The sequence below is a fragment of the Rhea americana genome, unplaced genomic scaffold, assembly GCF_003343005.1.
Source record: "Rhea americana isolate MKP2758 unplaced genomic scaffold, rheAme1 scaffold_3, whole genome shotgun sequence".
Lineage (NCBI taxonomy): Eukaryota > Metazoa > Chordata > Aves > Rheiformes > Rheidae > Rhea > Rhea americana.
Genome location: NW_028186423.1, coordinates 1572093 through 1594817, shown reverse-complemented (window position 1 = coordinate 1594817; position 22725 = coordinate 1572093). Strand labels below are relative to the sequence as shown.

Sequence of the window (22725 nt, the reverse complement as noted above, 5' to 3'; positions counted from 1 at the left end):
GCGCTGCCCAGTGCAAGAGAGACATGGAGCTACTGGAGCAAATCTAGTGGAGGGCTACTGAGAWAATRTSTCTCATATGAGGAAAGGCTGAGAGAGCTGAGAGTCTTCAGCCTGGAGAAGGGAAGACTGAGGAGGGAACTTACCAACATGTGTAAGTATCTGAAGGGTAGAGAGGATGGGGCCAGACTCCTTTCAGTGGTTCCCAGTGATAGGACGAGAGGCARTGGGCACAAACTGAAACACAGGAAGTTCCATCTGAACATGCAGAAAAACTTCTGTACTGTGAGAGTAACGGAGCACTGGAACAGGTTGCCCAGAGAGGTTGTGGAGTCTCCTTCCTTGGAGATGTTCAAAAGCTGTCTGGACACAGACCTTGGAAACATACTCTAGATGACTGTGCTTGAGCAGGGATTGGACTAGATGATCTCCAGAAGTCCTTCTCAAGTTCAACTGTTCTGTGATATTTTTACTAAATTAATGAATGCARAGAGTTCTTGAGCCTTTTCTTTGAAAAATGTGAATCTTTGTGCTGGTGAGTTCTTGGCTTCAACTACATCTTCTTCCACTAAATATTTCTCCTCACCCTTGATCCATGTGTTCTCTTCTTAAAATCCTTTCTGTATTGCTCTCCTCTTTACTTTTTATTTCTTGGACATTTCATTCAGCTTATATTTTGCACGGAGTAAACAAAGTTTGAAACTATCAGACTTTTGTAGTCCTAACATCCCATTTTCTATCCTCGTGTTTGTTCTTGTGTGTGTGCACGTGTGCTCTATTCCTCTCTCACTTTGTCTAGCTTAGGAAAGATTTCTGTGGCAGGAGTCGCTTGGTGTATGGTGTAACATTGCCCAATTTTCCAATAATGACTGGTCCATAGGTGCCAGCGTAATAGCTTTGACAGTAAAAGAATTCTAGCCATCAACTATTTATGAGGAAAACAATTTCCCCTTGTGCTGTCCCTTACAAAAGAGGATACAATATATTTTGCAATATTGATGATCTGATGAGTAAAAGCTAATGCTCACAGAACAAAGTAGTCTAGAATTAGGCTTAAGTAAATTTTTTTGCTTACAACAAATGAAAAAAATACATATATAAAATGTGTGAGTATGTATGCACACAATTGCGTATWTATGATAGTTATTCCAGTTTCAGTTTGTGTTTCTCAGATACTCAYCTGAAGATATAACTTATGAGATAACATAAGTTATGAAACTATCCTTGCAATGAAAATAAATTACTAAGGATTACTGAAGATCATTCTAGCTTTTGTGGAGTTTTTACTRCAAGTAGTACAGAGTGTGTAAGATGCATTCTTAACTTCTAAGATTTTCATAACTGTCATGAATCCATATTGGTTTATGAGTGCACGCAATTTTAATCTTAAGATGAAGCAAAGGAGGGAGAAATACCTAAAATWACTATTTCACACACTTTGAAGGAATGAGTATTTAACCAGCTTGTGCTAATGGGGGAGCTAAAGCCCTTCTGCATTTGATCTCATGCCTTGTAGCTCATTGTTCTTTCCTGATGTAATTAAAGCTGTAGCTAGTGACCTGTGGAAAAGATTTGGGGGTTGTTTCTTTTTTTTTTTTTCAAAGTAAGATATGAAAGCTGCTTCATGTTTTAAGTAAAGAGATGTTTCCACCAGTAGCAAGCATTTAGTCTCTGTGGTATTTAGTGGCCTTGAAATTGGCCTCGTTCTTGTCATAATCAAATCTCAGGTTTTGCTATGACTTTTGTAGTACCTTAAGCCTTTTCAGGATACGTGGCAATGAAATGGCTGAAACTATTTTTTCTGAAATAGTACCATTTGAAATTAAATCATGGTCAGTCTTATGGTATTATTTCCAGATTTTTGTTTGCCTTTTAGAAATTTAAAAATGATGTTCATGAAGAATTTTGTAGTGTTTTGGGGKTTTTTTTGTTTGTTTGTTTTAGAAATACTGAATTTTAATGCCTCTAAGAGAACAGTGGTACAGAGTAGAGATGATAAACCAGATTTCACACAGATTTTAGTGCTTTAATTGTAGTTGCTTTGAACACAGGAATTAGAGTAGCAAAGGATAGTTAGTATTTCCAGAGTGTTTATCGAGCCCTGAAGTAGCAGGTGACCCTAGAATTATTTTCCTAATTTATTAGCAAGAGACTGAAGCAAATGTCGTTAAGTAGAAAAAAGGAAAAAGAATGATTTTTCTGAGTGAGTTAGTCACAGGAAACAGATATTTTCATCAAGAATGTCTGCAATAATCTAATCTATCTAATTAACTGATTTATATTTTTTGTAGTTGTTGCTTTCACTGAATGCTTACAGTATTATCCAAATACATTGTTCAAACTACTTTTCAGAATAACAATTCCAGCATGCTTCCTTGGACTGTAGAAGCCAAAACCACTGCAGAGTTGTGAATTTTGGAGGAACTTCGCATCTTTTGCTATTTTCATGCTGCAGTTTGCTATCACAGCAGGATTAGAGGGTTTGATTTCACTGTTGCCATAAGCTGGTTGGAGACCATTCTGCAAGCCAAAGTGGTGTTCACACCTCCTCATAGCCCTAGGTCTGCCAGCTCCCCCTTCGTGCTGGAAAAAGCACGTGAGTGTCTGTACTCCATGGTGGAGCAGGGTAGTCAGTCAGTCATAACCCTACCAGCAGTTGCGAGCCCTGACCCTAGCGCAGGGGTCAGGGTGAGACCGCTCTTTGGTGGCCACATGGCCTTCGTCCAGCTTATGAGACTGTACTCTGAGTGTTCTCACAGTCGAGCAAAAATTGGTATYGGTGTTCAGAGTTTGGTTTGGGAGGCGCGTGTATGAGGTCTTTTTAAAGCAATAGAGTTTGTTTCTTTCCTTTTTTTTTTTTCCTTTACGTGCAGTTTGTTTTCAGTATAGCAAAGCTGACTGATCACAGCAGGAATTTGAGTTTATTAGTACCAGAAGAGAACAAGTTTGGGAGTACTGTGAAGTTGCGGTGAAAAGCAGTAAGGAAATACAGCCTCTGCTATTCTACATATATATTGCAAGCTTGCTATCTGAAGAGATGGTTACTTCAGCACTTGAATTCATTTTAGAAAAGAAAATTTTCAAGGATTTTATGAGGAGGTTTAAGATTTCTTTTAGCAAACAGATCTGTGAGGCCAAAGAGCAATGTAATTCAGTTACTTGCCTTTGTTTACTGCTGATTTCTTAACATTCCTTTATAATTATGAAATTATCTGAAGTCTAGTAATACTTTTATATACTTGATGAGTTTTTTAACCAGAAACCAGTATTTCTCATGAGACTTTATTTATAAATTCTGTTACACTGAGACTTTTATGCTGGCTGTGTGYGACTTGTGTGTCGAATTCTCTGCTCTTTGAAACAATCATTTGGCATTTCTTGCCTATTATGCCAAATTAGATTGATTAAAGTAGTACCTGTCAGATTGAAAACTTATCTTCTAGAACAAGTTTTTTTGTTTCTCTCCTGTAAGAAGTATGTCTTTAAGCAGTGTTGCATGCTTTATCAAATCCTACTTTTTCCTGATTTTGCTGACTCTCCCCAGTCTTTATGGATTTATTCTTGCAACTAACTTTTTTTTCCTCCCACATAGGATCACGTTATTTTTATCCATTGAGGTTTTAGGTAAAATCTATAGATAGTAAAAATCTAGTTGGTGAATGTAGCCATCCCTATGTTCATAGTAGGATCTAATTTTTAAGTCCATTCAGCGTCTGGAGTATGTACAAAGATTATATTTCTTCCTTTTTTAGTTCCAATTCTCTTTCTGTGAGAAGCATGTTACTTGCTAGACTTGTAGGCACATGTAAAATGATGAATTGGAACAGTTCATTGTTATGAAATGCACAGATACTAACACTTGCGTATTGTACAGTGTGAATTCAAAATTGTATGTCTGAATTTTGGGACTTCCATCTTGCAGTGTTTAATAAGTGAGATCGTTGACAAGGTCTGATTTCAGAAAGTATTAGTCTTAAATCAAATTTATTTCTTTTTATTTTGTAACATAAAAGGATGCCCTCAGTATTCTAGGCAACAATACCTTCTTAACACATTGAAAAAAGAAAAAAAGAAATTGTTCTGTAGTAGTAWATATCAGCCAGCCAGCACCACAGAAGTCTATTCTATGTTATTCGTATGAGAAGGTCATGTTCAGTCTTCTCCAAAACACCTTTGTTAAATAGTTTTTAACTATACAAATTGAAACAAGTATCTTAACTTGTATGTATTTGGGTGGAGAAGGGAAGTACACCTTTTATGAAGGGTACTGATCAAATGCACTTAATTTTTGGCAGCTTATTGCTGAAAATAGTGACACCTTTTCCCTTCCATATCACTCTAAAATGGGAGATCAAAGATAGCGTATGAAAGGTGAAGTAAATTATATGAGGATCCCTCAAATATTGTTCTAAAGTAACTATCTTGATTCTCAAATTTTGTCCAATATTTTTAGTGATACTTGTTAATTTCTGTATATACAATAGTCAAGCAAATCTTTTAAGTTGATGCTTCTTATATATAGGTTTCCACAATCCAAGAACTTGTTACTGGTTATGAAGCCTCTTTGAAAACTTGTGACCTTTTTAGTCCATGTGGTAAGTTTCTTTACACTTATGTTAATTTAAACTGTGTTTACTAATATTGTTTATATAGCAGTTATCAGTAATTGTTGGAGTGCTGCTACTTTTTGCAAGAAAATAGTTATTACAACTTTCAGCAATTTTGCTATAATGTATTCATTTACTATGTTTTTCATGCCTTTTTGTGTATATTTTGCAGATGAAGTCTTCAACCTTACAGGTTACTATGATTTTGTGTGTTTTGTTGCAGAAAATGGGGAAAAAGAGCCTCCAACGACACTACTTTGGGTTCGATATTTCCTGGCACAGCACTTTGACAAACTTGGCCAGTGTTCTTTGGCCTTGGATTACATTAATGCTGCAATTGCAAGCACTCCAACATTAATAGAACTGTTCTATTTAAAAGCAAAAATTTACAAGGTAAAAGCTAATGTATACATTTGGAGTAAATAAATTATTAAAAAAGAAAGCCCCTATTAAATTAGTGTGAATGTGTGGGTAGTATTTCAGTTTATGATAGTTGTGGGCACTAGTTTTGGTGTGGGTCATTTTGTGCATGGTTCTGTCAGTAAGAAAATGAAAACCCCTTTGTTTTGTTAGATTTTCTCAGAGCAAGTCACAACTTGCTACARGTTATTTTCAAAAAAATTCTTTGGGGGTGGCAAGGAGGAGAGAGAAGATATAATACAGTATTTTTGATATTTTTTAGGGGAGAAATACCAGTAACTGTGGATTTCAGTAGTCAGTCAAAATCAGGTTTATGCTGACAGTCAACTATTCACTTTCTCTCAATAGCATGTAGGTAATCTCAAGGAAGCTGCCAAATGGATGGATGAAGCACAGTCTTTGGATACTGCAGACAGATTTATCAATTCTAAATGTGCAAAATACATGCTGCGGGCAAATATGGTGAAAGATGCAGAAGAGATGTGTTCTAAATTCACTAGGGTAAGGTAGATTGCTTTAATGAAGAGAAAATTGCCTCTGACACTATATTTTTTCATTCTGCTGAATTTATCTATTTAAACAGTGTCCATTGCTAAGATATGCTTGTCATAATTTTTATTTAGTAGTAAAAAACTGTATGTGGAAATCCAGTAAATACTGAACAAATGGTTATTCAAAAATACTTTTCCAGAAGTACTTTTGTAATGCCATAATTGTAAGTACCTCTGTAGAAATGTATCTGCTAGATATGTTGTTTGCAAAACCTRCTGTTTTCCAGTAATGCAGTCTGAGCTAACTGTACAGGAATGTGCAAGCTACAATATATATAATGATTTAACTTCAACATGCATGTAATTTGGACTTGAACATTTCATTCTTTACTGCTACAGAATAAAATTTCATAAAGAAAACTCTATTCTTAGAAGGCAGGGTAAGCACTTTAAATTCTGTAATCTTCTTGACTTTGAACAAAATTTAGATATGCCAGGTTTCCATAATATTTATGTAACTAAACATGAAGACAGTTGGTGGAATTTCCTGGTGCATATGCGTAAACTGGACTCCTTAATTCTTCTTGATCTCAAGTGAGAAAACATTTGAAAGTGARTCTGAGCTATCTAGTTATTTGTAGGAACCATTGAAAATCTGCCTCCTAGAACTTGACATGTATTCTTGGCTGAGGTGCCAGAGCAAAAAATGGAACCCTACATAGATGCTTGCAATAAGATGGGACAAATCTCATCCTAAACAATTTATATGAAAAATTAAATGTTGTGAGTTGACTTGTTTTTTTCCTTGTATAAAAGCTGTTTTGGGAATTTGGTGGCCAGCATTGCTGATAACATGTTTACTTCGCTTCCAGTTTGTTCTTGATCTAGAACACTRGAATTATAAAGAATATGTCAGAGTTCTTTTTCTCCCCTTCATAAAACATCAAATTTAATTCTAACTTTATTTAGGCTAGCAAACTAGTTCTAAACAAATTTAGAAAGTCTTCAGACTACAGGAAAAAGTGGTAAGTGTATTTGTGGATTTTTAGACTAGTGGTTGCACCTTCTCTGACAAAGGAGAAACAAAAAAAGTTTGCTAAAAATGGAGGCAGAAAATAACATTAATTTTGAAAGTCTTCAATTTTTAAAAGTAGGGCTGCATATATAAGCATGAGGTGCTTTAAATAGAGAGACAGAGAGAGAGAGAGAGAGAGAGAGAGAGAGAAAGAGGGGGACTCCTACCCTGTTCAGATAATTATTTATCTAAAGATAACAGATAACTATCTATTTCTTTGTTTTGGGGAACATAGAGCATCACAGGTATTACTCTGAGGCAACTGGAAGATTATAGCCATTTTATATTATATTCCAAGTAGCTGAAGGATTGTTTCCCTCTAACAGCCTGAAACTAGTAGCCATAACTAAAAGGAGAAACTAGTAAAATACAATGACAAAAAGTGATAATGGCACTTATTTCAGGAAGGAACATCTGCTATGGAAAACCTAAATGAGATGCAGTGTATGTGGTTCCAGACTGAATGTGCTGCAGCTTATCAAAGACTTGGGAAGTATGGTGATGCCTTGAAAAAATGTCACGAAGTAGAGAGGGTAAGTAGGTGCTAACACAATCTCTCTCTTCCACAGGATTTCTCATACATTGATGAAAATACTTGCTGATGTACTCAGCATAGTTTTCTTTGTGTGTAAAATTTCTAGGATAGTGATTTTTTAAAACTGGTTAGTAATTTATATTTTAATGTTTTATATAACAAATCTCCTAGCTATTACTTGAAGAATTGTTATTTGAAGTAAAAAAGATTGAATATAAAATGTCCCATCTCCTATATGAAACTATTTGTACATTAACTTTATGCTGTCTTTTGTTAATTACTTTTTTTATCAGAACAATCACATTTCATTTGTTTTTAAAGAGTATTTTAATAATCTCTTTAAATTTTTTGTAAGCAAAATGTGATTTTTTGGGGTGATATTTTCACTACTGACAGGCTCTGTTGGACAGTCAATATTATCAAAATATTACCTGTAAATAATTATCAGTTGTTACTTTATTATCCATTTTAATTAAATGGAGATAAAGTAAGCCAGAATAATACCTAAGACTCTTCTTTTTCTTCCTTGAAGCATTTTTTTGAGATAACAGATGATCAATTTGACTTCCACACATACTGCATGAGAAAGATGACTCTTCGTGCCTAYGTAGACCTTCTGAGATTAGAAGATGTGCTCAGGAAACATACCTTCTATTTCAAGGCTGCTCGGTCAGCAATTGAAATCTACTTGAAGCTACATGATAATCCTCTTACCAATGAAAGCAAAGAACAAGAAGTGAATTCAGGTATCTAGACTGTAATGGAGGCTCGTATGTGTATGACACAAATAAAAACTTAATAAGCTAAATAAGTTACATGCTGTAGAATCAGTATCAGTTGTAATGTACAGAAGTTTCTCCATTTTTCTGTCTTTTATGATTTTATTAGTAACTGAAAAGAGATCATGGATATTATGGCTTGCTTTCTCTCTGCTGTTCTCTCATCATCTTGTAAAGCTAGTACAGGAATGAACCTAACTATAGTTGGAGTATTTGGGAAGAGTGGCATTTCAGAATCTAAGAGGAAAAAGTTAAATTGAATTTAGCCATTTATCAAAGGTCCATTTAACCAGAAGATAGTTGAATGTCATTAAAAATCAATTGCAAAACATAATAGATATATTTTGTGGGAAAGCAATCTATGAGTTGCTGTCAGAATTGGATTTTCATCAAATTAATTAATCCTTTATCTAATAATAGGAGTGAGCACWGCATTGCATTTCATTATTTTTTCACATAACTTTGGGACTTAAAACTACATAGGTAAGTGTATTAGCAAAATTAATACATTTGAGAAATCATCTGAAACTAGTATTAAATGGAAAGCAGTTTTTCTTAGAAAACCTATTAGGTGTGGTATAGAAATCTGAGGACTTGTTGGCAAATCTGTTACTATTTCTTTTTCTTTTTTAAAGCTAAATAATTGCTGCTTATTTCATGGCACGGTAGCTAGTGTATTTAATGTTATACAATCGCTGCAACACTCAATGTTGATAAAAGGGACAAAATTAATATATGGCCTTTTGTAAGGGGAAGGAGATTTGACATGGGAAATAAAGTTAAACTAAACCAAAAATGCCACTAAATGTTACCAGTACAATTTTATCTTTACTTTAGAACTAAGTAATAAATTTTACTTTATCTCTCATAAATGCATATATGTATGTATATAAAAAGATGTATTTTGTATTTTTGTATGTAATGTAAGATAGGTGTGTGACAGGATCTTAACAGAGGTCTGTCCAAGCTGAGGAAGAGCCTTAGAAGTAGTAAGTAGAGCCTTAGTTTATGCAGGTGTTCTGAGTTGGGGTTGAGTGGTTTTATCCACAGAGAACACAGCATTGTGTCAGTGGGGTAAAAAGGATTTAAAGGTCTGCTGCTCCTCACTTCCAAGTCTTAGGACACTAGATGGCCCTAGCACCGGCCTGGTGGAGGTAATGATGCTATCAGAGCCACAAAAGGATGCATTAGCCCCTTAATAGCCCATTCTGTTTCATGCCCACAGCATTGGTACAGCTGATATTCTCAGTGAAGTGCTAAAGACGACTGACTGGCAGAAACTGTGGTGTTTACTCCAGCAAAACAAGTCAGGTCAATGTGACAGCAGGGAAGTAAGAAAGAAGACTGAATGGGAAAGGCTGAAGGTTCCCCACTGACCTGTAGGAAACCATGTTTCATTTATTCTGATTTCACGCAACTACCTACTTTTTGCGTGAAAAACCTCTTTGGTTCATCTACGTGTTAGTCCAGTCTACAAATCTGAACACAGCAAGCAGCCTGACCTCTCTTATAATGGCCCTATTAATACATAATAATATTTTACCTCCCCCTCAGCCTCAAGCAGTATCACAGTTTTTGATTGTGTCCAGTTAGCTATGCACTTTCTGCACTGTATATTTGGCTGCATATTGGTCATGTAGACACCCTCAGGAAAGATAATAGACTTGCTTTAATACAAAATGTAASTCAGTCATGCTGTTTCTGGTTATTATTAGAATGAAGAGCTTAGTTTACCTTTGAGAAAAACCACTGTCTGTTTTTCTAAGGTAAAACTTGTATAGATGTAACAACTTCATGTAGTAGTTAAACTTTCAAATACTTAAGGCTTATTCATGGCTTATACAAGGCTTAACTATGTAAGAGAAGATATGCAAGAACAAGTGTGCTGTAAATAGTATTAGAATAGTAATATTGGATTATGCAGTGATGTATTCTGGCAAGTGTAAAAAATGGAAAGGAAATTGCTGTAAAAGTATGTAATTTTCTTGCAGGGAGAAGGAGCATAGTAGCATCTGCATGTAGTTTGAGAGAAACAAGATTTTTTTTTTTTAATGGAATACTGATTCTCTGSTAATACAGGTTAGATTATCTATTCCTTTAATCTGTAGAAAATCTCTCAGCCAAAGAACTGAAGAAAATGCTTAGCAAGCAAAGAAGAGCACAGAAGAAAGCAAAACTTGAAGAGGAAAGAAAACACGCAGAAAGAGAGCGACAACAAAAGAATCAAAAGAAAAAGCGAGATGAAGAGGAAGAGGAAACTAGTGGACCCAGGGAAGAGCTAGTTCCTGAAAAACTAGAAAGGGTTAGCATGGTGTTACTCCTTATTTTGAGTTCATGCGATTACGATAAGGGTACCTATAATATGGGATTGCTGTTAGGTTTTTCTAAAAGAATCCAGCAGTCTTATAAAATCATTTTTGCATGCAAGAATATAATTTTTTAGTCTTACCTCTACTTATACTGAAAAGTACAATTTTTCCTCTAATTTCGTAAAGTTCAATATTARTAATGATATTATTTCTTTAAATTCTAGGTGTTCCAATGTTACTCATTAAGACAGAAATGGAATGAAAAAATAATTCCTGTCCAAAGGACTCTATTGGGTTACATATAGTAAATAGAGAAAAATAACAGAAATGTGATTGTAGTACAGAGTTTGAAGACTTGAGCCAGCATTTTTCTGAGCAAAAAGAACTATTTCCTTTATCAGATTAATTTTTGAAGGTCAAGCTTGTTCTGTCARCTGGTCATATTTTATTGTTACCGAAATGCTAAATTATAATACAGCTAGTCAAATTATATTGCAGTGCCACAGTTAGCAATGATATTGCCTTTTTCAATATGAAATCTTGAGTAAGTACTCTTAAATCTGGCTGTTAAAAAWTTTTTTTTGTTCAGTTTAATTGAGAAAGCTATCAGCAGTTCTCATTTAGCCTCTGATTTAACTGCTCTTGATATCAGAAGCTGTCATCAGTCTGTCTCTTGTCTGAAATTTATTTTAGGTTTAACTTTAATTATGTGTGTTTTCATTAAAACAGGTAGAAAATCCATTAGAGGAAGCAATAAAATTCCTTATACCACTTAAGAATCTTATTGGAGATAACATAGACACACATCTATTAGCATTTGAAATATACTTTAGAAAAGGTAAAGTATTGCATAGTTTTATTTTTACTCTACAGACTTTTAATCCTTCAGGGCAGCCTGTGTTATTCAACTGTAGTCCAAAATTAATGTTTGGAATGGATACCTTCTTTGCTTCCTTAAGCAGGGACTTGGATCATATCAAGAATTAATAGAGGAGATATTTGGGAAAGCTCACAATGACAGGTCATTTTTGTTAAGCCACCAATAGTTTACTTTAAGAGCAAAGTAAGTTGGTAGTATACACTGATAAACACTGTAGAAGATACTTATTTACAGTGTGAATTTAAGCATCGTGGGGGGGTGGGGGTGGAGGTGAGGTGGAGTTACTTATGCAGTGTTGCCAGAGTTTGAGCGGTAGAGACTTCTGTATTCTTAAGTAATTTGGATCAGAAAGGTGTATCTTCTTTCCAGTCCTGTGTAGGACTTGATGTTTCCAATGTTTGTGCTAGATTTACTAAATAAAATAGTAGTTCATACAAATAGATGCAAAAAGTTACATATTCTTAGTCTCAGCATGTTTTTGTTTTTGCCTACCCACAGGAAAGTTTCTTTTAATGTTACAGTCTGTCAAAAGAGCTTTTGCTATCAACAGTAATAACCCGTGGCTACATGAATGCTTGATTAAATTCTCTAAAGCTGGTATGTATGCAGGAAATACATATGTATGTATAAGGATATGGAAAGTGAAATATATTCATGGACATAACTGGATGTTACATGATGTAAAAATATTATTCAAAAMCAAACTTACAGCCAGACAGATAAACATATATGGTTTATTTTGGGGGTATTACCTAAGGAAATAGAGATTGTGCTATGCAGTGTCCCATGTATGTATTATACTCCTTCCTTCATTAATCCACCAGGTGGACCTAGTACCTCATAGTATTCATWCCTCATACTTTCACAGAGGAATAGGGGTTCCAAAGATCCTTCGAATTTTACAAGCTTTAAGAAAGGCTGATACAGGAGAAAGATTCTGACTGAAGCAAAGCATACTTTTTGGTTTGTGTTAGGCAACAGAAGATCTACGTGGCAGGAAGCTGTTATGCATACTTTATCTACAGATGCATCTRTATGCATTTATTGAGCGCTTAATATCAGTTAAACTTATGAAATTACATAAATGCTTGTTCTCCTGCATTTTAAATGCAATTAGACTTTTAGAAGTTTGTTAGTAATAGTTGTGATATGGGAAAAAAAATTAAATACATAGAACATGAGCAAACACACTGGAGATTATAATTGCTTAAATGCATTACCTTGTTTGCTCTGAAGAAGCACTACCAAATCAAGTATTTTATTTTGTCACATTAATCAGTTTAAAAGTCAGACTTAAAGCCTTGAAGATTTCTTAAGAAATAAAATAAATAACGAAATGGTACATGACACAGCATTAAAGAAAGCTGATTGTATATTTTTTGCTGGCTTCATCCCAAATTAGGTGATAGATAAAATCACTCTTGACTAGCAACATATGTTTTTTTCTGCAGTGTGTGTATATACACATATGCAAAATGAATGTTACTCAAAAAATGTAGTCAGAATCAAGCATCAGTTGATGTTTCTCCAAAGTCAGCTTGTGGTGACTTTAACACCGTTTTGAACTATCACATTTCTTTCTGCATACAAACTCAGAAAAAAGTAGTAATTCTTTAGCAGTGATGTTTATTATTTTGCAGTGTTTTCTRATGTCATTTATGTGACTTCTTTGTTTCTCTCCCACTTACCTTACCCCTTCTAGTATCTGATCATAGTAACCTCCCTGAAATTGTGAACAAGGTCCTAATTCAAGAAATGCAGAAAATCTTTGTTTATAAAAATCTGGAAAATTTTAATGAAGAGTTTCTCAAACACAATGCTACCTCCATTCAGCACCAGCTATCAGGTTTGTTTAATATTTTCATGTTCTTGAAAATAATATGATTTAAGTGATTCAAATGTGTATCTTTCTCTGCATTCAACAAATCATATATAAACTGGAATGAACTAGAAACTCTGGATGTTTTTTTTTCCCATGTTAAAGTTATTTTTTATTAGCTGCATGAGGAACATGCCTCTCAGCTCTAAAAAGCATGATTGATTATCTGTGGTGGTTTGGTGATTTAAATATGGAAGCACTGTCATATCTCCTGTTGAAGCTCCCAGTGCTGAAATAATTAGAAAATATAAATTGTAAGTGTTTAGCCCTTCTGATAGAAAAGATTTTTGTTTKAACAAGTGATGCTTTTCCCTTATCAGCTGGGATACTTCTGTTCCTACGTGTACCTTTGTCATGTAGCAACAGCATGAATAAAAATATAATGACTAGAAAAAATATAAACAGATTTTTAAGCCTTTTTTTAAACTTCTATACCATGACCTCCATAACTTTAAACAAACATAACTAAGTTGAATTTAGTATGTGTCTTGACAGTGATAATCCAAATATATTCACTCTTGCAATTTCTGTTCTGAAATCTTTCAGATGAAAAAAATGCAAGAGGTAAAGTTTTATTGATTAGGAAAAGAAATTTTAATAACTGGGGAAGCAAGCTGAACAACAATGAGACATTACACTCAGAATGAGGGTTTTCATAACTTCAGGTGAAATTATTTTTAAGACTTCTGCTCTTTATAGTAGATAGTGTAGTACACTGTGTCTGGATTTTGTTTTTCGGGAAAGGATAATGAATGGTATGCCTGCCTTTTTGTAAAGGTAGGATTTTAAATCAAATTATGGTATAAGGAACAACATAGTATTTTGCAAAGATGACTGGGCCAGTTCTGATGAATTGTTTGTGGTCCAAGAAGCTGTATAGTCACATTAACACAGTTTTACTTCTCAGCAATGCTATCTAGTCCAGGCAAAGYACCAAACTTACGTCATTGCTTTCCCTGTACCTAAGCTAGTTCTTCCAGCTCCAGGTTACTAGCTCTGGTTGACCTTACCTTCTGCCATACAGACATACTAGTCTGAAGTTCTTCTAGAATGCGTTCCAAAATTGTTCAATAACTTAATTGTTCTGTCAGTTCACCTAACTCCAGTACCTTTCAAAATAATTCAGAGCATCTCTGAGAAGATGTCTTTTAACCACTTCCTGATTTGTAGGATGGATTTTATTTTGCCTGCTGATTTGAAGAGCTTAGTCATCAACTTACTGTTTACATTTATTTCCTGACTGTTTTGACATGTCCTTGGTTAACTTTCCATTCTTGTAGAAGCACATTTCTTGTGTTAGCTATCCTTATGCTCCTAATGAACTACAAAATAGSTTTTAGTTTCATTAATGTTAAATGATAATAAAGCAGGAAAAGATGATGTATTGAAGAAGTCCTGATTCACACTGATTTATAATTTTTCAGATTCCATGTGTATATGTGCAGGATTGCATTTAGCAGTGTTAATATCTCAGTACTAGTTTCTTTCTTGTGATAGGTGCAAAGATGATGTATTTCCTGGACAAATCAAGACAAGAAAAAGCTATTGCCATTGCTACAAGATTGGATAAAAATATGAGAGACAAAAATGTGAAGGTAAAAGATAGTTTTATTTAGAGCTGAAAGTATATATGATCTTAAATAGCATGTACTTAAGTACACATCCTTTGTGTTTAGTGATAAATTAATAATATTTGAAAGAACTGTATTCTTTCATAATATTTGAAAGAATGTTATTTTTCTCTAGGTAACTGTAGGAGATCTAAATACCAACAGAGCACCTGAATTTGCTCATGCCAGTATTGTTTAACTGTGTCTCTTTTTGGTAATAAAACAATTGTAAGTTGTATTTATTAACTGTTACTTTTGTTTCTTTAGACATTAACAAAGGTTTCTGAGGCACTGCTTGACGGCAGTTTTGGAAGCTGCCACACTCAATGTGAAGAATATCAAGCGGCATGCCATAAACTGTTTCCTTTTACATCTGCCTTTATGCCTGCCACAAACGAGGATGATAGCAGCATTGCATCCGTGAACCACACAGCCATTAACCATGATGTGCTGTCTAATGAAATTTGAAGTAGTGTGCACAAGCCTCTATGCGTGTGTCTATACATACTCACGCACATATATACAAAACTCTGACTCTCATCACATACGGACTGACTTGGGTACAGATCAGGCTTACTTTTCCAGGTTGTATTCAAATATCTTTAACAGGTATAAAATGAAATATCTGGATAATTAAATGAAATGGAGTATGCTATTTTGTTTTTTCTCCCAACAAAAACTGCCAATATTTATGTGAACATTATCCTTAATCAGCATTTTTCATGTTTATACATGTACAGTTTTAAGTCTTTTAATATTCCATCAGCTCTCCCCAACAAAAAAAAAAAATCTGTGGATGTTAAAGACTGCTTTCACCTAAGTGTTGCTACATATGCATATAAATGTGATCATATCTTGTTAATAAAATTATCATCTGAGTGTTTTTAGCAGATTAAGACTGATGAAGTGCTGCTTGAATTATCCTCTTCATCTGTACTGTTTTGGGTGTTTTTTTYCYWWTTTTTTTATTATTTTTCTTTGGTCAGTTTGGTTTCCTTTTGGAGCACAGYGACAATGGAAATGTTGGCAGTTTGCATGTTTTTGTCAGTTGTGTGTCTTATATGGAACCAGTGTTGATGGATATGAAGATTAGGTTTGTGTAAAAACAAAGTTTTTTTTTTTGTTTTTTTCTGAAAACTATATTCTCTCTACCTTGTGTTCTATAGTTATTGTTTCCTTAAGTTTATGGGCAGTTTAACTTTTTAAGTTTGAGTATTCTCAAGCATTTCCCCGAAAATACAATGAATTTGACRCTGTTGTCCGCCCTTTGTTTCATCTTCCACTTTCCTCCTCTTCCTTTTGATTTCTTCCCATCTGTTCATRTATTGACACTTAGTTTGAAAAAGCTACTCCAGTTTTGGGCAGATGCATAAGGTACAGTAATGGGGAATATGGCTCTTCTCTCTACATTGTAAAAATTCACTGGTAAGTTTACTGTATTACCTCCATTAAAAGTCTTAGCTGCAGACTTATGGCCAAGAAACTAGTACTTCTCTTGCCTAAATACTATTGCTTTAGGTGCTGCAAAGCGAATAGTATGCGAGGAGTGTTTTTATATTAAAAAAAAATATTTAAGGGAGCACAAAGAGGCTGACTACAAATCACAAGGAACCTTTTCTTACTCTGTATTTCTGGTGCATTAACTATTAAATGTACAACACATCAAAATGGAAGTCTAAATCTAATATAGCTATTTAAAGCATAATATTGCTGGACAAAATGGCTACATATGACAGCTTTACATTCTATAAGAACTGCTATCAAAACATAACTATACTGTGGCTTGTACATAAAATCAGTTTTCTGGAAACTGTAATGGAATCACTCAATCAGTTTGTTTTTATTTCACTGCAATGTAAATAATTTCAGTAATATTAACTAGCCCCTCTAAGGCAAATACAGATTCATGGAGAGGGGATTTTATTAAGACAAATAAACTGTTCTAATTAAAATTGTCTCCTTTGTGTGTCATCTGTTTAGATTCAAAATTGTTGAATGGAAAACACTGTAAAATATTGCCAACATATGTTATGCTGTAATAAATTATTTTGTACACACTTGCCTTTGGTTTGGAATTTTTGCGTATTCTGTGGACATCACACTTCAGCCTGTTTCATTAGTTTATCCAGAAAAGAGTGGTATCTCACCTGTACATTCACTGAAGGTTTAACGTGAACTCTCTGATTAAAAAAGTGTATTTAGCACATTGATACACATGTAGAAAACATACTACTCTGAGAAATACGGGTTAAGGCATTTTTGTCTTACATATTCACCATGTCAGTTGCTGTAGAACAATTTGTTCAAAGGTATCTCAAGCAGGGAAAGGTAGTTGACCATAACCTGATTGTTTTGCCTCACTTGCACCCCACAAGTACTTTATTGGCCAGTGGAAGGGGCAGACATTAATTACTTCAGTCTTTCTGTCTTGCATAGAGATGACCTTTAAGTTGTTAGAGGTTGAATCTAGGCCTTTGAAAGAAGGCTGCAGCAGTGAAAGAAGGGTAAAAGTTGCATTTGAGCCATCTGGAATCTGCTAGCTTGATGCTTTAAATCAGACTCCAGCAAAAATATCTGGAGCAATTTTTAAGCAGTTTTTGTCACTTGAGAAAGTAGATTAATGACTTTGATTTTTAGACTTGTAGAGTTCTAGGAGCTCTTTTGAGGATTCCAAAAATGTAAAAATTGATTTTCCTTTCACCCTGTGGGTATTTGTCTTTTTTCTTATGAGACAAATAAGCTGTCTGTGTTTTCTTTAAGRCTGGCATCACAGGTGCAAACTGCTTGGAATAATAGATGTTGACAGTTGGATAGACTGTTGCAAAAATAGATTAGGGGAGCATGGGAAGGATAACAAAGGGTAATGCGGAATAACAGATGTCATTGGAAAGTTTTTATTATTATTAAAATGTTCTGAAAACATCTGATGTCTTTCCAAGACTCTTTTATAATAAAAGGCATCAAGCTTAACAGGTCTGTTAAGTCTTCCTGGAGGAAATGTTCTATAGCAGACTTCACCTTTCTCACATGTGTAAAACCACTGTATAGGAGTATATAATATAAATGGTAGTGGTGTTTGTGTGTTGAATCAGTACTTCACGTTTCAATTTATTAAACTTTAAAATGTATTCAGCTAACCTAACTCCATTTTTTTGTTCTATACTTTTGGGTTTTTTTCATTCTTGCATGTTTTCTTCCTCACTACTGTCTTGCCTTTTTGTTTCCTCCTTGCTATTTGTCATCTCAAAAGTCATTTTTTTTGCTGTGAATGTCAGTAATAATCCATTTTGTTCTGCTTTCCCATTCCTAACTAACTTTCCTTGTCTGGTGAATGTAGGAGGTGGCTTCTTATCAGTCCACTGGGATCAAAATAATTGCTAGGTTGAATTAAGTCAGTTTGTGGGAGTGAAGAAGATGGAGTCCAGCAGCCTCAGCTCTCCTTTGCTTATCAGATCTTGCCAGATCTCRAGCCTGAGCCAGGCTATCTTTTCTGAAGTGAGGATAGCCAAGCAAAAGCCTGAGCTTAAGATCTCTCCTACTTTTAGCACTACCTATTCTGTTGACCCATGGGGAAGTCAAATACAAAGCTGCAAATGTGGCAATGTGTAAACTTGACCTATGTTGTACCACCATGTTCYGAGACTGTAGCCTGATCTCAATTAATTAATGCGTAAAGAACAAGGGAACAATTTCATCAGGYCCTAAATAAGTCAAATTAAGATGWTTCTATGGCAACTCACAAGCTGACYTGTATAAACTAAGTATTAATATATGKCATATTTTAATTGGCAGATATCTTTGTGGGAAGAGCTGGTGAAGTTTGTGTTTGTAGCAATGGTTCTGATAARGGAAATTCACTAGTGTAGACTGGGGTGAAGCACTGATAGTCTACAAGACTAGCTATGGTGAAGTCTTGGGAATCGTTCCTGCTTCAAACCTGAACAATTTSGAAGATCTAGTTAAAGACCTAGACAAGTTACAGATCTTCTGATGTACTTGAGTATTGTACCCTGGTGGTGGTCATTTGTTTTCTTTAAAACAAAGAACAGCCTTTGACTGTAATCAAGTAGACCACGCTGTTTTGTTCTAGCAGGTTTGTGTTCTATGGGCAAGATTCAGTAGCTTAACAAGAAACATTGAATGTCTTTTATCAATACTACATGGAAACAATTCACAATCTTGAGGTATGTTCTTACAACCTCTTTCACATTTAATCTCTATTGCAGATGGGCATAGTGTGCCCTGACGACCTGCAGATTGGTGCAAACYTGCTGGCCATACAGGAGGAAAACTGCAAACACAGAAGTACAGYGAAAGGCTGCCTGTGAATACAGGACATTACTTACCTAGACAGGCCTCAGAGTATTAGATAGTTCAGGATGTGGTTTAGTGAGGAGCCARTTCAGCAGCTGAACTGGCAGCAATACTTTATTTTTGGTCTGGTTTTCTGGTGGTTAACAAGATGAACTGGCTTCCTGAAATACTGGATTATCATCAAAGTGAGCACCAACAGCAAACTGACATAGGTCAACCCTTCTTAAACYGTATTGTGTGTTGCTGGGTGGCAAGCATGCCTCATTCTGGGATTTGCTGCCGTATTGAAGCAGGAACCATTACTGCWTGTTATTTACCAATACTGATTAGCTGAGTGTTAAAAATGATGCACCTCCTTTGGCAGCAGGGAGTTGCTTCTTTCTGGTTGCTGGGCATCTCAGTCCAGCTTTGTCAAGGTTGTAGCTTTGCCTTTTCTTCCAGAGGCCTGTGAAACAGTTCTTGGAGGTGCTGAAAACCTGGTAGTAGAAGTTGTACTTCTAAATACGTGTAACAAATCTTATCGGAGCATTTATGCAGCGAGGAGACCCGGCACAATTGTGACTTGATCCTGTGGTAGGTGTGTTAGCTGGCATCCACAAAAGAAAAAACAGATGTTCTGCAGCTTTTCTTCTCCTGCAGCACCTAATGTTTTGATTTTTATTAATACAATAATTACATAAATATTCTGCTGTGGCATATACYGAGAGAAGGTAGAGTGCAGGTGTTCATCACTCATCTTTGCAAAACCTTCAGAATGTCTCGTATTAGTCTTTATGAGAAAYTATTGAGGGACTGATTTGGATTGCTACAACTTACTACAATTGTAGTAAAAGCTAATCTGTTTAGTGTCCTGAAATCTTTGAAAGTCCTGTGCGTTCAGCTGTTTTGTTTTGGGCTTGTTTCTTTTACAAATCCCCATCATTTATCCCTGCATAAACCAAAGTATTATATTAACCAGGTAAACGTAACGAGAACTAATTGTCTCAGCATCCATTTTCCTGTAGAGTCCTGCAGTGGCACTGCTGTCCTACATGAATATCTCCCTCTCTCTTTCCCACAAGGGGGGAGAAAGAAGAGCTGTAGAGAGATTGATGTACTCAAAAGACAACAAATTTACTCTCCAACTTACCATYGTGAGGAATAAGCCTGATCGAAAAGCCCAAGTTCTAATAGAAAACATCATACCCTATTGCCCTATGGATGACAAAAGTTTAATTCAGAATTAGTACTGATAGTGGAAGGGGTTTCTTAGCTCTGCTTGGCTCTAGTATCTCCAGACTCCTCAAATGAATCCCTCAGCGAAGAAGGTGTCAACTTTTAAGCCTGACAAAAGTCAGACCTAAAAATCATATTTTCATATGTAAATGCAATGTATGCATGCAGGCTCATGATGTGTTTGTGCACTTTGGGAAGTTACTTAAAATACAGGAGCAGATAAAGTCATCTTTTACGTAACAACACGATTGGATCTGAAGTTGACATGGTGAGCTGATAAATAATTGAAAATGAATGCACTTCGGAGCTCGAAAACGGATCCTACTTATATTTTTCAGGCTGAAACTGTGATGCTGGCCATTTGTTGTATCAACAGTATCACTGTAYGTACTTTTAGCCTTTGTTTTTTCACATTTCAACTGCAGTTTGTAACAAAGTAAGTGGTCAATTCATGAATTTTCCACTAGAGGGAAGTGTTGCATGCAGAATAATTTTGCAGTAATGAAAGGTAACAGCAGTCTGTTCAGCTATTCCTTTTGTTCTTGTTTATATAATACGACAATATCATAAGAAAATGTCTATTTTATTTATTTTCTTTGAAGCAGTGCAGGGAGAACATTGGGTGTTTTTTGTACACCCTTAAATGACTGATTTAGACTTAGGTTCATACAACCCAGACAACCTTAGGATCTGGAGTTCGGAAGTTAACAGCATGGTTGCCTAGGCTTATTTTTATATCACTCGAGAGGAAGAGACACTTTGAAAGATGTCTGAGCCCTCATGCAGTCAGCACCACCTCCTGGGAGAGCCGTTACGTATGCAGAAGGCGTACGTCAGCCGAGTTCCTACCTCCCTCTCCTCGGACTTCCAAAGAGAACGCATCAGCCTTGGAGCTTGGCCGTTGCTTCAGTTAATTTATTGTAGACTAAATATATTGTCTGTTCATTCCTCAAACTTTAATGCTTAAACATATTTCAAGTCTAGACAAAGTCTTTGAGAGCGTGCTGTTAAAGTTGAAGAGGAGATTCTGGGTTTTGAGAGGTTCATAGAAGTATTTTAGCTATGCACTAAAGGAGGAGAAGGAAATGGTATTTCCAGGGCTGATTACGTACAATAAATGGTCAAACTTAAAGCAAACCAGGAAATGAGGCTCAGACTTCTCTTCCTGYGCTCTGTATAGAGCTCCCAGCACAGAGCAGTTCTAATTCTGACAAGGGTTTGTAACACAAGTAATAAGCTGTCATAAACCACATCAATAATCACAAGCAAACTGTAACTGCTTGACACCTGGCCCTGTAGCTATCAGTAGGAAAGGCACTGAAGGATCCACAGATGGGAGTTAGACACCAAAGGAGCTTCTTATCTGTCACCAAAGATGTTTAATCAATCAAAGGTTGGGTGATCCAAACACTGATTAAATTTCAAATGCGCTCAGAGGACAACGGAAGTTCAAGGAACTTTTATTTCTATTAACAACATTCCCTGCATGCCAAAATGTCTCTTTAGGGACATTCAAAACAATGGCTGAAACAGTTAGATTTGCCATGGATAAATTTACTATTTTGGGGCCAYTGAAGAGACCATGACTCATTAGCTGAGGGGTCAGAGTACCAACCTGGGCAGTGAGGACACCTCCTGAGGGTTAGCCSAGGCGCGGAGCAGTACTGGGCAGACTGCAGAGCTTCCGGACTGCAGCAGGCTCCGACTGTGAGCAGAGGTTACTGGTAAACCTTCCTCTGTGGYTGTAAATGTTCACAGGTGACTTATTCTTGCTGGGCTGAAGCATTCCTGAAACATGGGTTGTGAATACTGAAGCATCCACAAGCTACTTATGTGGGACGCACCAATAGCTAAAAGCCAGTAAACCAGTGGTGTTATCAATAGAGGTAAATCTTTTCTTTTCTTTTTTCTTTTCTTCTCTTTTCTTTTCTTGCAGAGAATTCTTCAAAAATCAGGAAACTGGAGAACTTTGCTGTCAGGACTTCTGTATCCTGTTCAGGGCTCTGGGCACCCCAGGATGCCAAACATCTAGAAGTAGTTATTATAATGCTGAGAATTGTGAGGCTTGTATCCTTTTGGATTAGGATGTGCCACGTAGACTGTGACACACTGTGCTGAAGGATGTAGATGCATAGGATTTCTTATTGCTAAAACATGAACAACATTTTGTCTTCTCCATGCTGTACTCTTCCTCCAGCCTTACTCCTTGCTTTAGGCTTTGGCACACGCTGTTCATTTCTGGGAACAGACTTGTATCAACAGCTTAGCAGGACCCTTAACCAGAGAAAGCAGTAGGTTGGTTTCTGCTGGCTGAGTAAGTTGAAGCTGCTCAAGAAAGAGTGAAATCCAAACCAGAGCCACATGGTTAGGGGGCTAAAAGACACAGCTAGGAGAGGAAGAGTAGGGGAGGAGGAAGGCAGTAGGATACCTGCCTTTTCAAGCTACATCCAGCCACTCCATCATTTGCTGTCACAAAATGCTACCTTAACCATTGGTGATTTTTTTAGAAGATATTTTTAGCACTTTATATATAATATTCTAAAACATACTGCTAAAAAGCCATGTATGTCCAACATATTTGTATTGCAGTTATAATAACGTAGTTGCTTCATGG

The 22725-nt window shown here is 35.8% G+C and overlaps 1 protein-coding gene across 6 annotated transcripts in view; it reads left to right on the top strand.

Moving 5' to 3' along the window:
- Positions 1 to 16534, top strand: part of NAA16 (N-alpha-acetyltransferase 16, NatA auxiliary subunit) — a 69874-nt gene extending 53340 nt beyond the window's left edge. For all 6 annotated transcript variants that reach the window (XM_085309464.1, XM_085309469.1, XM_085309465.1 and 3 more), the window contains 11 exons: positions 4520 to 4592; positions 4828 to 4997; positions 5373 to 5525; positions 6995 to 7123; positions 7658 to 7871; positions 10013 to 10206; positions 10943 to 11051; positions 11592 to 11690; positions 12796 to 12939; positions 14470 to 14567; positions 14850 to 16534. In XM_085309464.1, the coding sequence (XP_085165590.1) occupies positions 4520 to 4592; positions 4828 to 4997; positions 5373 to 5525; positions 6995 to 7123; positions 7658 to 7871; positions 10013 to 10206; positions 10943 to 11051; positions 11592 to 11690; positions 12796 to 12939; positions 14470 to 14567; positions 14850 to 15050 (1584 nt within the window). In that variant the 3' untranslated portion in view covers positions 15051 to 16534. The remainder of the gene's footprint in view (positions 1 to 4519; positions 4593 to 4827; positions 4998 to 5372; positions 5526 to 6994; positions 7124 to 7657; positions 7872 to 10012; positions 10207 to 10942; positions 11052 to 11591; positions 11691 to 12795; positions 12940 to 14469; positions 14568 to 14849) is intronic.
- Positions 16535 to 22725: the final 6191 nt, after the last annotated feature.